General features: G+C 43.2%; 1 protein-coding gene across 1 annotated transcript; it reads left to right on the plus strand.

Moving 5' to 3' along the window:
• Window positions 1-854: 854 nt before the first annotated feature.
• Window positions 855-10,578, plus strand: lmx1a (LIM homeobox transcription factor 1, alpha). The gene is made up of 9 exons (XM_087835663.1): window positions 855-1,009; window positions 1,099-1,144; window positions 1,504-1,684; window positions 6,434-6,654; window positions 7,065-7,243; window positions 7,847-7,924; window positions 8,293-8,374; window positions 9,969-10,148; window positions 10,289-10,578. Exons 2-9 carry the CDS (start codon window positions 1,117-1,119, stop codon window positions 10,429-10,431), a joined length of 1,092 nt encoding a protein of 363 aa, XP_087691789.1. The 5' UTR covers window positions 855-1,009; window positions 1,099-1,116; the 3' UTR covers window positions 10,432-10,578.
• Window positions 10,579-12,349: the final 1,771 nt, after the last annotated feature.

A 12,349-nucleotide genomic window follows, 5' to 3' on the forward strand; every position in this document is an offset into this window, starting at 1 on the left:
CACAGAGTGCCATCAAGACGAGAGACACTGCTCCACAGCATATTTTAGAGCTGTTTGCACGGATTCCTGTATCCTGCTCGTGGCTACGGTCTGTCAGAGTTACATGACTTGTCAGGGCCTCTGCAGGCTTCAACATCACGAGCTGCCAGGACCTCATCACAAATACCTTTGATTTCATTAAGACTTCTTGGTGAAGATAATCCACGAAGAAATAGGAATCTACAGAGAACAAAAAAGAAAATCTACGTCGGAATATGTGCTTATAGTGGAATGCGTCAGTATGTTGGCTGATATGTAACAAAATCCGCACGGGTTTGCAGTTGTCCGGAATAGTTGCAACTAGAGCTAGAATATAAAATAGCATACAGCCATATCTTGCTGACATGTTTCAATAGGAAAAATAGATGTTGTTATTTTGCAAAAATCACTGGAATCTCTATGATCCCATTTACTGCCAAGACTGGGCTAAAGTGAAACTTTGTGAAGCCACTAATTCGCAGAAAAACCAAACTGATCGTTTAAAGATTTTGGGGGGAAATCATCACTTAAGTGTGTGACCTTTGAACCTGCAGTTTACTTCATGAACATTAAAATATCATCAAATCACAATTTGAATACGACTGGCATTAAGGCTTGGCGAGAGAGACACACAAGCGTGGGGGGGAGAGCGAGTGACCGAGGGAGGAGAGAGAGTGCCTGGCAGAGAAGGAGAGAGAAAGAGAGAGAGAGGTAACCTGCACCTGCACATGGAGGAAGTCTTACTCTGTTTCGCGCTCTCTCACTCTCTTTCCCGTTCACCCCTAATAGGATAATTGATAGACAGCCCAAATAGTCAATAACTGTGGACTCAGCGAGGTCGCTCGAAGCACTAAGCAGAAACTTTGATGCGCTGCTCTCTGCTCCGAGGAGCAAGTTGCAGAGGAACTTTGAGTGGCGGAGATGCTCTGAGCAGGGCTGGGAGTTCAGAACCAAAATCCTTCGCTGCTGACCGGAAACTCGCATTTTACAGGTATGTTACTCTTCTTAGAAAACTCTAAGAAGAAAATCTTAGAAAAATGTTTTCCTTAAATTAAACCTTGGTGAAAATATATTTCGCAGCTTCTTCAGGGAACAGCAATGGTGGATATACCGGATACATCCTTAGGTAAGTAAACATGCATTTTATCAATATATTGAGATTAGATTCGTTTATTTTAAGCAACTTCATTTATGTTTTTTTATCAGCTCAACAGAATTACTCAGTGTCTAGAATTTAACAATTTGACCTTTTAAAAAAGTGCTAACTTTAAATTAATTGTTCAAATGTATATCGCTCTTATAAAACACATGCACACATTTTCCTCTGATTATAAAAGAGGAAAAGTTTGGTTAATTTGCCAACCTTCGCCTAGTTCAGCCACTTGGTTACGCACACAACAAAATTTGCCAGTTTTTATTTCTTCAGTTTTATCTTTCTCGCTGAACCAAAATATTTACCAATTAAAGGATTTCCGTGCATTGCAGATGTGAATCGGAGGGCAGTGTGTGCCGGATGCCATCGGATGATCAGAGACAGATTCCTGCTCAGAGTCACTGACGGCCTCTGGCATGAGGACTGTGTGCGGTGCGCAGCGTGCGGGGACGCGCTCACGAACTCCTGCTTTCTGCGGGACCGCAAACTTTACTGCAAACGGGACTATGCTGAGTGAGTTATTATTTATAACTGTTTGGTTCATAGGTGGCGTAAGTAGTAGTTCCTTTTTCATGGGAAATCACCAATTTCAGCTTTAACCAAGACGTGACAAAGTAAAATTTGCAACTTGGGCTCATATAATGCAACACACGCAGGCATGTTAAGAAAAAACTACCTAATATTTCTCATACAGTAAAAAAAATAAATAAATAAGGAAAAAAATATATATATATTAAACGACTCTAACCATTAAAATGTTTGAATAAGCGTTTTAACACAAAACTAAACTGATAAAGTTCTAAATAAGGTCGTCATTTTTATGCAGCTTCCTGCAAAAATATAATCATGATATAAAAAAATATATATGAACTTTTCTGCCATTTAAAAAAAAATGAAAACTATGTTATTTGACTTCAGTTTTGATAATTTTATTCTGAGGGCCAAATCTGATGGTGTATCATTAAGGTCATTTTTACAACAGCACAGCTTTGTCCAGACTTGACCTTGACTAAGAAAGAAAGTGTGTGTGTGTGTCTGAGAGCGATAAAGGAAATAACTTTCTCATAAGGCCAACATAAATATTTCTAATCCTTCTTAGTGTTGTATTGGGTAGACATGGATGCATTATGTGTGCAGTTGTGTTTAAATGTGTGTGTATATGCCGTAATATGACTTCCAGTAAACTTGGCACAGTGCACTGAGAGAACAAGGTGACTGTAGGAGGAAGGGGTGGCAAGGGAGCTGGAATGTAAGAAAACTATTGTATTGTGTTGCGTTCGTCCGTCCATGCACATGCACACACACAATAATGTGGTCACACCTTCATGCACAACCAGGGGTAAGGCTCAACTGACACATTGTCAAAATGTGTTAAAATTTTGAGGCCCACTGACGTGGCAACTGCAAGCTGGGGACAACATATGGTTCCCCACCCATCCACACACACAATAAATAAATAAATTAAAAAAAAATCACCTACTGCTCATGCCCTCCTACCTCATTCACCAGCTCATCCCCCCTCAGCTTCCAAATACACTCTGCACACCCTAAAAGGCAACAACTCACATTATTTTTGAACAATTTGGTAACGGCTGTTCTGCCAAGCACACAGGGAAGCAAGGAAATGTTTCAACGCACTCATGTTGGAGACATATACCTATAAGGAGATGGAGTGTTTTAGAAAAATATGTAGATTTAATTTCTGTAAAACAAAACAAAAAAAAAATTTAGACTTAGTGTCTTCAGTGGAGATAATAACACTTGGCGAAAACACGTAAAGACTTGTACTGAGAGGTAATTAGGAGTGCACAGCCATATGTCAGAAGGTCTGGTGCATCCCTAGAAGAGGGACGGTGAGGATGGTGTGAACTTATTTTGGGGGACAGTGCGCTGCATGAGCCCTGGCGTTATGCGCCGTGGCATCTGGAAAGCTCTTCACACAGCAGCCCCTGTGTTGAGCAATGGGACGACGCCCAGCCGACCGTGAGTTATCTGACCTGATCAATTAGCAGGAGGCCTGGTGCCAAAGCTCCACCTCTGAGTCCAGCCGTCATCCTTCCACCCCTGCTGTCCTGTCTGGAGCTATGACACCCAATAACACATGAGCACTACTTTTGTCCACAATGAGGGTTTTAAAACTGTGCCAGTTTTTTTTTTTTTTCTTCTCACCAACAAACTATGTCCTGCTCCCCCGTTCGGCTGATGCAAAACAAGTGTGATTATTCCATACTGTGACAACATTTGTCTTTTACCACATGCTGCATCGTCTGACTGAATCTTGCTTTGTTTTTACCTTTGTTTCATCAGTGCCGGCCATACCATGAAGCCTGGCCCATTCATGTGGTTTATAAGACAATAATGCTAATATTTTCCAGTACCAGAGGAGCGTACAGATTTTAATTTTATATATATTTATGCATCTAAAATGTTTCTTTTCAATAACAAATAGGAACATGAGGATATAATATATGTGCCACAAAGAAATAATAACATTAAAAAAGGGTTGAAAATTAAAAATTAACTTATCAAAACTTATTGAAAAACATAATTAAAGTAGTTTATCACTTTTTGGATGATCTAATATGTGTGATATAACAAACAACATTTTTGTTTTAACAGAACTTTACTGATTTTCATTGTCTGTCCCAGTTACAGACTAACTTAAGCATATTTAAACTCATTCAGTATCTGAGAAAGTAATCACAACCAAAAAAATAAAATAAATTCAATGTGTTTTCATATCATAATACTTTCTGATAGTCCTTTATTCCTCTTTAATTTAATTTTTGATTATATCGAAACACTTTGAATTAATTTTTTTTATAAAGACCAGCTGAGCAGAGGGGTTTTTGCACCTCAAGTGTAGGTGGGGGGATCCATCTGTTTTTCTTCCTCTCATCCAACCCGAGGGTTGCATTGAAAAAACTCAGTATTTAAACGTTAATTATAAAGTCATCGGCAGTATGTGTGGTATTAACTTGCAGTCAGTGCCCCACATTTTAGAGAAGCCGCTGAAGCTTTTCTAACTGTAATAATTAATTTACAACAATCGGATTCATTTAGACGACTGAATGCAGTTGTTTTTGATAATGCTTGTTTTAGTCCATAGTTTAGACATTGGCTGTCTGACCTGTAGTGACTCCAGTTTTCTGAAGCCGAATGCAGAATCCTGTCTGACGGCGCGTCTGCAGCTTGGTTTAGGTTAACTAAACGGTTCAGCGGGCAGGTGCACCGGACAGCAGATTGGTCGTCAGATCTTCGGTGTGACTCGCTGTTCACTTGACCTGACGATCTGTATCTGATACATAGCTCCCGCTGGTGTGTGCGTTCAGCAATGGATCCAAGTTAACCTGATCCAGAAACAAGATCTGTCTCTCTGCTTGTCCACTAGACCAGCAGTCTGTTTGCCTGACTGCCAAAGGTCAGCACTGAAGTCAGAGCAAGAACAATGAAAGAGGAGGGCTTGAGGAAAACTGAGTTTGTCTGTGTACATTTCTGCTAAACAATCTTTTTATACAGTGCTTCTGCATTAGGAGGGCCTCACCCAGACCATGTCAGTGTGGAGGAGTGCAAAATTCTGCTGACTTACTCCTCTGTAATGATCTTGTCACTAATTGCCATGTCTAAATCCAGCGTGACTGAGTGTTCCCGCTCTCCTGGCCGAGCCTCTGGGCCAATCATGTCAGCGGAAACTCTGAAATATTAAACACCTCGAGCCACTCCATAAGTATTGGAGGTACTCTTACCTTTGCATTAACGACGCTTAAGAGTACTGGGGATAATTAGACCAACTGGATAAGGCGTATAATGGAAAAGCGCTTCTCGAAACACGAATGATCTCAAAACATTAATGCCCGTAGTTTCTTCTCCACTGGCATTAGCGTCATACTGAGATGTCAAATCAAATGCTTTGCGGTATCTCAGAGACCCAGAAACATTCAGGGTATTTCCTCTGCCACACTTCCTTTGAAATATTTGATTGATGCATCTTGTGTTGCCACAGGAATGCACATTCCACAGACGGTATGTTGACCATATTAAAGCACATACCATTGAAGGGGCAGACAACTCAGATGGGTCAAGCAGACCGACCCTCCTGAGCTTCTGGGAAGGGGCTCTTACCATCGCCATAGTGACCCCGGAGCAACAGTAAGAGGTCTTAGCAATGTCTGGCTTTAGGACGTACGAGCTCCGGAGCCTTTGACGGGGATATGTCAACATGGCTGTTTTATTTTCAACTTAAAAATTTATTTGTTTGGAAATATTGTTCTCATTCGGAATTTGAAATGTATCCAAAAATTAATTAATTTGCTTAAGTTTGGGTGCATTTTTTTTCTAGTTAGTGTAAAAATTTGTTCAATCTTTGTACTATTAAGAAGAAAGTCAATAAAAGCAACATTACACAACTTATTAAGGTAAATAAAATAGATTCAATGAGATTAGGACATACAGAACAATAATTGTGGTTATTAATGTGTCCAGTGTTAGAATAACCTCCAATGCTCCTATTTTCTGATGGTTTCACAGTATTGAAAAAGCCTTTTCTCATGAGGCACATGGAGTATTTTTATTTGGAAACAAAAAAAGGGGAAAAGCTGTCACTTTCTCATGCCTCTGTGCTGACTGCTCCGGTGACCTAGTCAAGTCTGGAGACAAACGCCAGCTCCAGAATGATGACGCATCATCCCGCGTGACAGACCCAAAATGCGGAGGTGCCAGCCAGCGGACAATGGTCCTGCTGCTTGAGGGCTGGCTCTGTCTTTGTCTACTTCTGGTTAAGCAGACTTACGGATAATTCCACGGATAATTCCTGGGACCAGTGGCTCAGTCTCTCCCACCAGGAGATCTGATTCCACCCCTCTGCCTGGAGCCATGGCCTGCCGAGAGCCTTTCTCCTGCCTCCCCAGGAGCGCAGCCTCGGACACGGCAGTCGGAGCCACGGCAACAGTCTCTGAAGCTAAGCTCACCAGTACTGGTTGCCAGGCGCTAAGATACACACCCGACACACTAAGGGTATGTGTCTGAGTGGTCCGGGCAGGAGGGGGGGAAAGGCGAGAGAAGTCAGGCTGGCGGTTGTTTTGAGTGACAGCTCGACTCAGCAACATTCTCAAAGTCTACCCAGCACTTTTTGGTTTTCTCATCGAGTCCCATCTTACTTATGTGTGAGGGGGTCCTCAAGTGTCTAAAGAAAACCAAATCCCTATTCTCTGTTTACTCAGCTCTCACACTTTCTCTGTGCGCTTGCTTTCCTCCACTGTTCAGCCTGTTTGCAGTGCGTTGTGCAGGGTGCACAGAAGCCATCTCTCCTGCAGAGCTGGTGATGCGTGCGGGGGCCGCTGTGTTCCACCTGCGCTGTTTCACCTGCAGCGTTTGTTCCTGCCGCCTGCAGACAGGAGATCGCTGCGTCCTCAGGGAGGGACAGCTACTATGTGCCAGAGAGGCCTACCACCAGTGTCTGGCCAGTCCGAGCTCTTCTGAAACAGGTACAGAAATTGCATGCTTTCATGCTGCTCTTTGATTTGTAATAAATTCACAATCCATTTTGATGATTAAATCCTACTTTAAGAACTCAAACGCTGTTCAGCATTGGGTAAAATAAGCACATTTTAGTTTGAGTAACTAACTGTAACAGTGCAATAAAAACATTGCCTAAATAATGATTAAATGAAGTTCAAGTTGGGACATAAAAATCATCCTGGGAGACACAGAAAAGCCCAAAACTCAGCCCGACATCAGCCAGGTTGATGTAAAGTATCTGCATTTTAAACAAAAACTAAAATTCTTATAAAAAAAATATTTAAACATTGACAGGCATGAATTTTCCTTCACAACAATAGAAAGAATTTCTGTTTTTATGTGAATATTTTCAATCATATCCATGCCTGTCTTCTAGGTAAAAGCAATGATGAAGATGAAGAAGTTGAGGAGGAATCTGGAAGGATTGCAGGCAGAAAAGTTAAATCAGATGACGTGGAGAGCAAACGCCCCAAAAGACCTCGCACTATTCTGACCACTCAGCAAAGACGGACCTTTAAAGCATCCTTTGAGGTCTCCTCCAAGCCTTGTCGAAAGGTAAATAAAAAAAAAAATCTTCTGTTACTTTGCATTCAAGTTAAAACTATGAATCTATTTCATATCAGGACATAACATAGACTAGTGTTAGAAATTTTCATACAGCACTGTTTCATCTTTACACTTATTTTATTCATTGTTTAAAACAAGGTGCAAGGGCTAAGCCTTTTACTAGCCTGTACAATCCAGAGACCCTTTTATCTCATATTGTGAAAGAAAGCCATTGTACCATGTGTCACCTTGACAGAATGAACAAAAAAAAGGAGAAAACTTCATTCAAAAATATGTGACATGGTTTCATGTATCTTCTGTACATTAGTATCACTGTACTGCAGGTGGGTAGTTGGGCAGTTTTGTTATAAGTGACATTGCTAAATTCCTAAAAAGTGCCAAAGTAAAGATTTGAAAACACAGCAGTTATTATAGTTTGTTATTTTCACAAAACAAATAAGCACCATGAGTGTTTCTTTAAGCAGTTTCTGCCTCTTTGCTAAATTTGTGATGTGACGCAGATTTTTATTATCCTTCAAATGACCTCCTCATTCTTTTTTTTTTCACCCTCGCATTCTGTCTTTGTGTTGCCCTCCTGAATCTTAATCCAAGGTAAGAGAGACCTTGGCAGCTGAGACTGGTCTGAGTGTCCGGGTGGTGCAGGTCTGGTTCCAGAACCAAAGAGCCAAAGTAATTCAAAGTACACACACACATGCACGCACACACACACTCATGCACTGCTAATAAAAGCCTTCTTTCTGCACTGTGTTTGTAAGCCAGAGTGGAAATCAGCCTGGTTATCTGTTCATACAGGAAACTGATGACATCTCATGGAGAGATCACTGTAGATTAAACCCAATATTTCCTCACAATTTGGGCTCGTGTGTGGCTGCCCTCTACTTCATTCTTGATACTTTACAACTGAGTGAACACAAGCATACTCCTGGGTGGTAGATGGACTGTGGAGTGGGAGGACAGTTTTTTTTTACAGTAGACTTGAGGATTTGACTGCACTGAGGCATCAAAGAGCTTTAATGTCTCTCGATGCATGTTTTTAGATGAAGAAACTGGCCAGGAGACAACAGCAGCAGGAGCAGCAACAGACTCAGGAGCAGTGTGAGCACCCATCGCATCACACAGGTATGATTCATAATTGCTTTTGTTCTCGCTGTAAGAAAAGGGGCCGTTTTCTCTATTTATTTATCTGTTTCTAATCGGTAATGGGCAATACCTTGACTAAAGATTTTATTCAGCCTTTAAGTTATACAAAGTTCAAATTCAATTTATATAAAGTTTAGCTTTTTTTTTTTTTTTTTTTTACCTTTTATTGTTTATTTTATTTTATTTTTACTTGTTAAATACGGGACAGATTTGACTGGGGAAAAGAAAGGGGAGAAAGAAAAACAGCGGGGAAGAGGGATGGTGATGAAGGGCAAAAAACAACAAAATAAGCAGACAAAAAAATCCATCTATCAATCACCTGGATCACCTGTTGAGAAAGAAAAAAGAGAAAACAAGCAGAAGAAAAAAGAGCAACATAATAAACAACATCATGATGATCTATGGGAATATAACAGTAAATATTAAATATTATTGTGCAGCACGTAAGATCGACAGCCTACAGTGTGCTTTGATTTAGGAGCCAAAAAGGGTGTAGTTTGTGTGTGTGAGCACCCGTGTGTACACCTGTGAGCATGGACGTGCTTGTATTTAAAAGGTTCCTTCATGTAATGATCTGCTAGAGGGTGTGGGGGGGCACTGCCCCGTCCTCCAGGGCATGAAGCAGGTATGGAGGAGATCAAGACTCCAGACATCCAGAGGCCCCCAGAACACGAGAGACCAAGAAGACCAACAGAGGGGCAGCTGCGGCACTATCCCAGAAAAAGCTGAGGAGAGCCCCAGGTGAGGGGTCACTCAGCAGCCGCGGAGCAGAAGCCAGGGGGGGTTGCAGTGACCTGCCCGTGAGCTCCGCCGGCAGCCAGCTGTGCCAGAGTGACCGAGCCCCAGGCCGAGAGGCCGAGGGCACCCCACCCCCGAAGTGGCCCGATAAGCAGCCACCAAGGAGTGAGCTGGTGTGTACCTGGACACCCATCCCCAGACACAAAGAACCACCAACGCACTGATGTCTGAGGGCGTCTGCCACTGGCAGGGGAAGTGGTGGGGGGAGATAGGCCTCCAAACCTTGGAGGGCCTGAGATGTCCCCAGAGAGGTGGCGTCTAATACCCAACCTGACATATAGACACAGACAAACAGGCACACACAGATACAAACATCCATTCCCACCCTCGTGCTCTCATATGTGATTACTCAACACTCACCCAACGTGGAGACAGACATAAAGAGACGCTGTACACACAATCACACTCCCCAAGCGTACTCTAAGCCCCAGGTCTAGGTACCCTTGCCCCCGGAGGGGGAAACTGCACCAAGACCCAGGTAGTGTTACCCTTTTCCCTGGGGTGGAGAGAAGCAGACCGCCCCGGCTCGGCAGCAGCAGGGAGGCCCCACATTCCAGACCCCAATCGGACGGCCAACTCCTCCTCCCAGCCCCCCCGCTCCAGCAGGCCGCAGAGAACGGGGGTGTGTGAAGACTCCAAAGTTTAGAGCTAATGTTTAGCTTTTAATCGTGTTGAAGGGGTTTCTGGAGTTAAAACAGGCTACAATCATTAACAGAGAACAAAAGCTCATAAACACACAGCTCTGTGATCTCCTTTGGTTTCCTGTGCTTCATAGCGCCCTCCAGTGGCAGCGTGACCTCTGAGATGAAGCACCTCGGGTCCTCTTATGTCCATATTGAACTGCAGCAGCAGCAGATGGGAATGACCACACTGGAACAGCAGGACTGGGACATGGACCCCTTCAGACAGGGCCTGACCCCGCCTCAGATGCCAGGAGATCACATGCATCCTTATGGTAAAAGATCTCAATCCTCAGCTTATTTTAAGCCTTTTGTAAAACAAACATGAAATAAATGGACTTTTGATATTGCTGGTATGAGTTTAAACTTCCAATAGTAGTTGAGATACAAAATAATAATTTATATCTTTTTAAAGGTTTCAAGAGCCTGTATGGCGATGTGGACAGAGACCCGCTGTGTCATATGGCTGACGGCGACTGCCTCTCTCTTGGCGACTGCTCGCCACTCACTCCTATTGACCGCCTCTACTCCATGCAGGACTCATACTTCACCTCGTGAGGGTGCCTATCAGATTCAGACAGACTGAATTTATCTCAGAAATGTGGTAATTTGGTACGTGGACGTAAAATGTTAGAAGGGGACAGGGGTACACTCACAGTGATACCATGCAATACTATACCATGTTCACCTCTATACAAACCCAATTACACTCCTGCCTCTTATGCTTTAAAATCTCTCCTGTACGTGCATGACACTGACCTCTCATTATGTTTGAATGCTAGATTATGAGAGCGTAACTGCATCTACTCATGTAAATAGTTGACTGGGTGTGTATTTGTATTTATTCTCCAAATGTGTGTGTATGCTGTTCGTCTCGATCAAATTAACAATAATCAGAAAATAATAAACGTGAAATGGTGAATGTTCGCTACGGTGTTGCTACGAACCACGGGGTGATTTGTCCATATGAAAACGGGATATTCATGCTGAGGGTTAGAGGCGGGTCAGTCCATCCTCAGTGCTTATCAGTCCGATCTAGGTGACGGGTCAGTGAGACATCTTCTCCTGGCTGTTGAATGGACCGTCAGATTGTAAAATGCTGGGCTATGACAGCCGTATGGGTCAGTGGCAGGTAAGCATCACATCCACGCCGCCATCATCAACGCTCACATTGTGCTTTTCTTGGTCAAAGGCCTTTGCTGCATTTTTCTGCCTTTTCCTTCCTTCAGTCAAAGAGGATGGGAGGAGGAGGAGGTGGGGGACCACCCAGGCGCTGTGCCCAGCTGGAATGCACCAATCATGGGAAGGGAGGTTGCGAAAACCCACGGAGGGGGCTTCAGACAACGGAGTGGCTGAAAGCTGTGTCAGGGGAGAATGCCCGGGGTGACACGGAGATATGAAGCCCTACTGTATGGAGTGCCTCCTTGCCCCAGCCGTGAACCCTCTCCTGGACCCATCTCATATTTCCCACTATGAAATCAGACCTTGCAAAGCAGAGAGCTCAAGTCAATGGTCAGGAACAATCTAACTGTCTGTCACCGTAGCACACTACTGCCAACCAGAGCTAAAGAAGCAAGCAGCAGAGTATACCTACAGTACGTCTGTGTTTTGCAGTCCCTTAGTATCTGTTTCTGTATCTGCTCCGAGCGTCTGCTGGCATGTGCATGCGTTCATTCTCATGTGTTAGAAGGAACAACACTCTTTGTTGTAGGGCCTAACATAACATAATGTATCTTGTATCTATAGGTGAATGAAAAGAGGGGGGAAAAAAGGCTTAAATATCGGGGAAGAAAGCCAAGGTGGTCACCTGGGGGAGCCTTTTACCTTCTTGTCTGTGTGCAGTTGGCATACGTAGCAGGTGAGAAGACCAAAAAAAAAAAAGTTCACACCGTGATCATACGGTCGCAGCGGGTAGCAATAACCTCATTATTATTCCGATGGTAGCCAAACAGTTTCCTGTCGACAGTGCGGTTATTTATTGCACGCTTCATGCCAACCGCGGGCCACAAACCCTCTGTCTTTTAACTGCTATAATTGGCTTCATGCTGTTGCAGTGCCAAGACAGATGCACACGCTTTGCTGAACGTACTCCAAAGGATGCTTGCAGATTATAAATAAAGTCTGTTTGCACACATAGACCAGCAAGGTTTAATGCAGTAGATACAGTCGTACCATGGAAACGTATCATTTCAGCCACTGGACTTACATATTCACAAATATGAAACACATTTCAATAATCAGTGTAATGGGTGGGATCAGTGCCCAGTTTGACACTGAGTTGATCACCTCCTCACCATATCCTATGATGGGAGCTTTCTGGTCACCAAATGTGCTAAATTGACAGTTAACGGCATTTCGGCAAGCCTAGAGATTTCTGGGAACATTCCCAGTTGACCCCACAGCATTCAAATGCCAAATGTGTAAAATATGAATTTCTGATGACGACCTGACAGGACAGGGTTGTTCCTAATTGTAC

Source organism: Neolamprologus brichardi, chromosome 23, assembly GCF_056152115.1.
Source record: "Neolamprologus brichardi isolate AB-2024 chromosome 23, ASM5615211v1, whole genome shotgun sequence".
NCBI classification, from domain to species: domain Eukaryota; kingdom Metazoa; phylum Chordata; class Actinopteri; order Cichliformes; family Cichlidae; genus Neolamprologus; species Neolamprologus brichardi.

Coding starts and splice junctions, on each gene's coding strand:
- lmx1a (XM_087835663.1), top strand. CDS start 1,117: ATGGTGGATATACCGGATACATCCTTAG. Junction 8,375..9,968: donor GCACCCATCGCATCACACAG/GTATGATTCATA, acceptor TGTGCTTCATAG/CGCCCTCCAGTGGCAGCGTG. Junction 10,149..10,288: donor AGATCACATGCATCCTTATG/GTAAAAGATCTC, acceptor ATCTTTTTAAAG/GTTTCAAGAGCCTGTATGGC.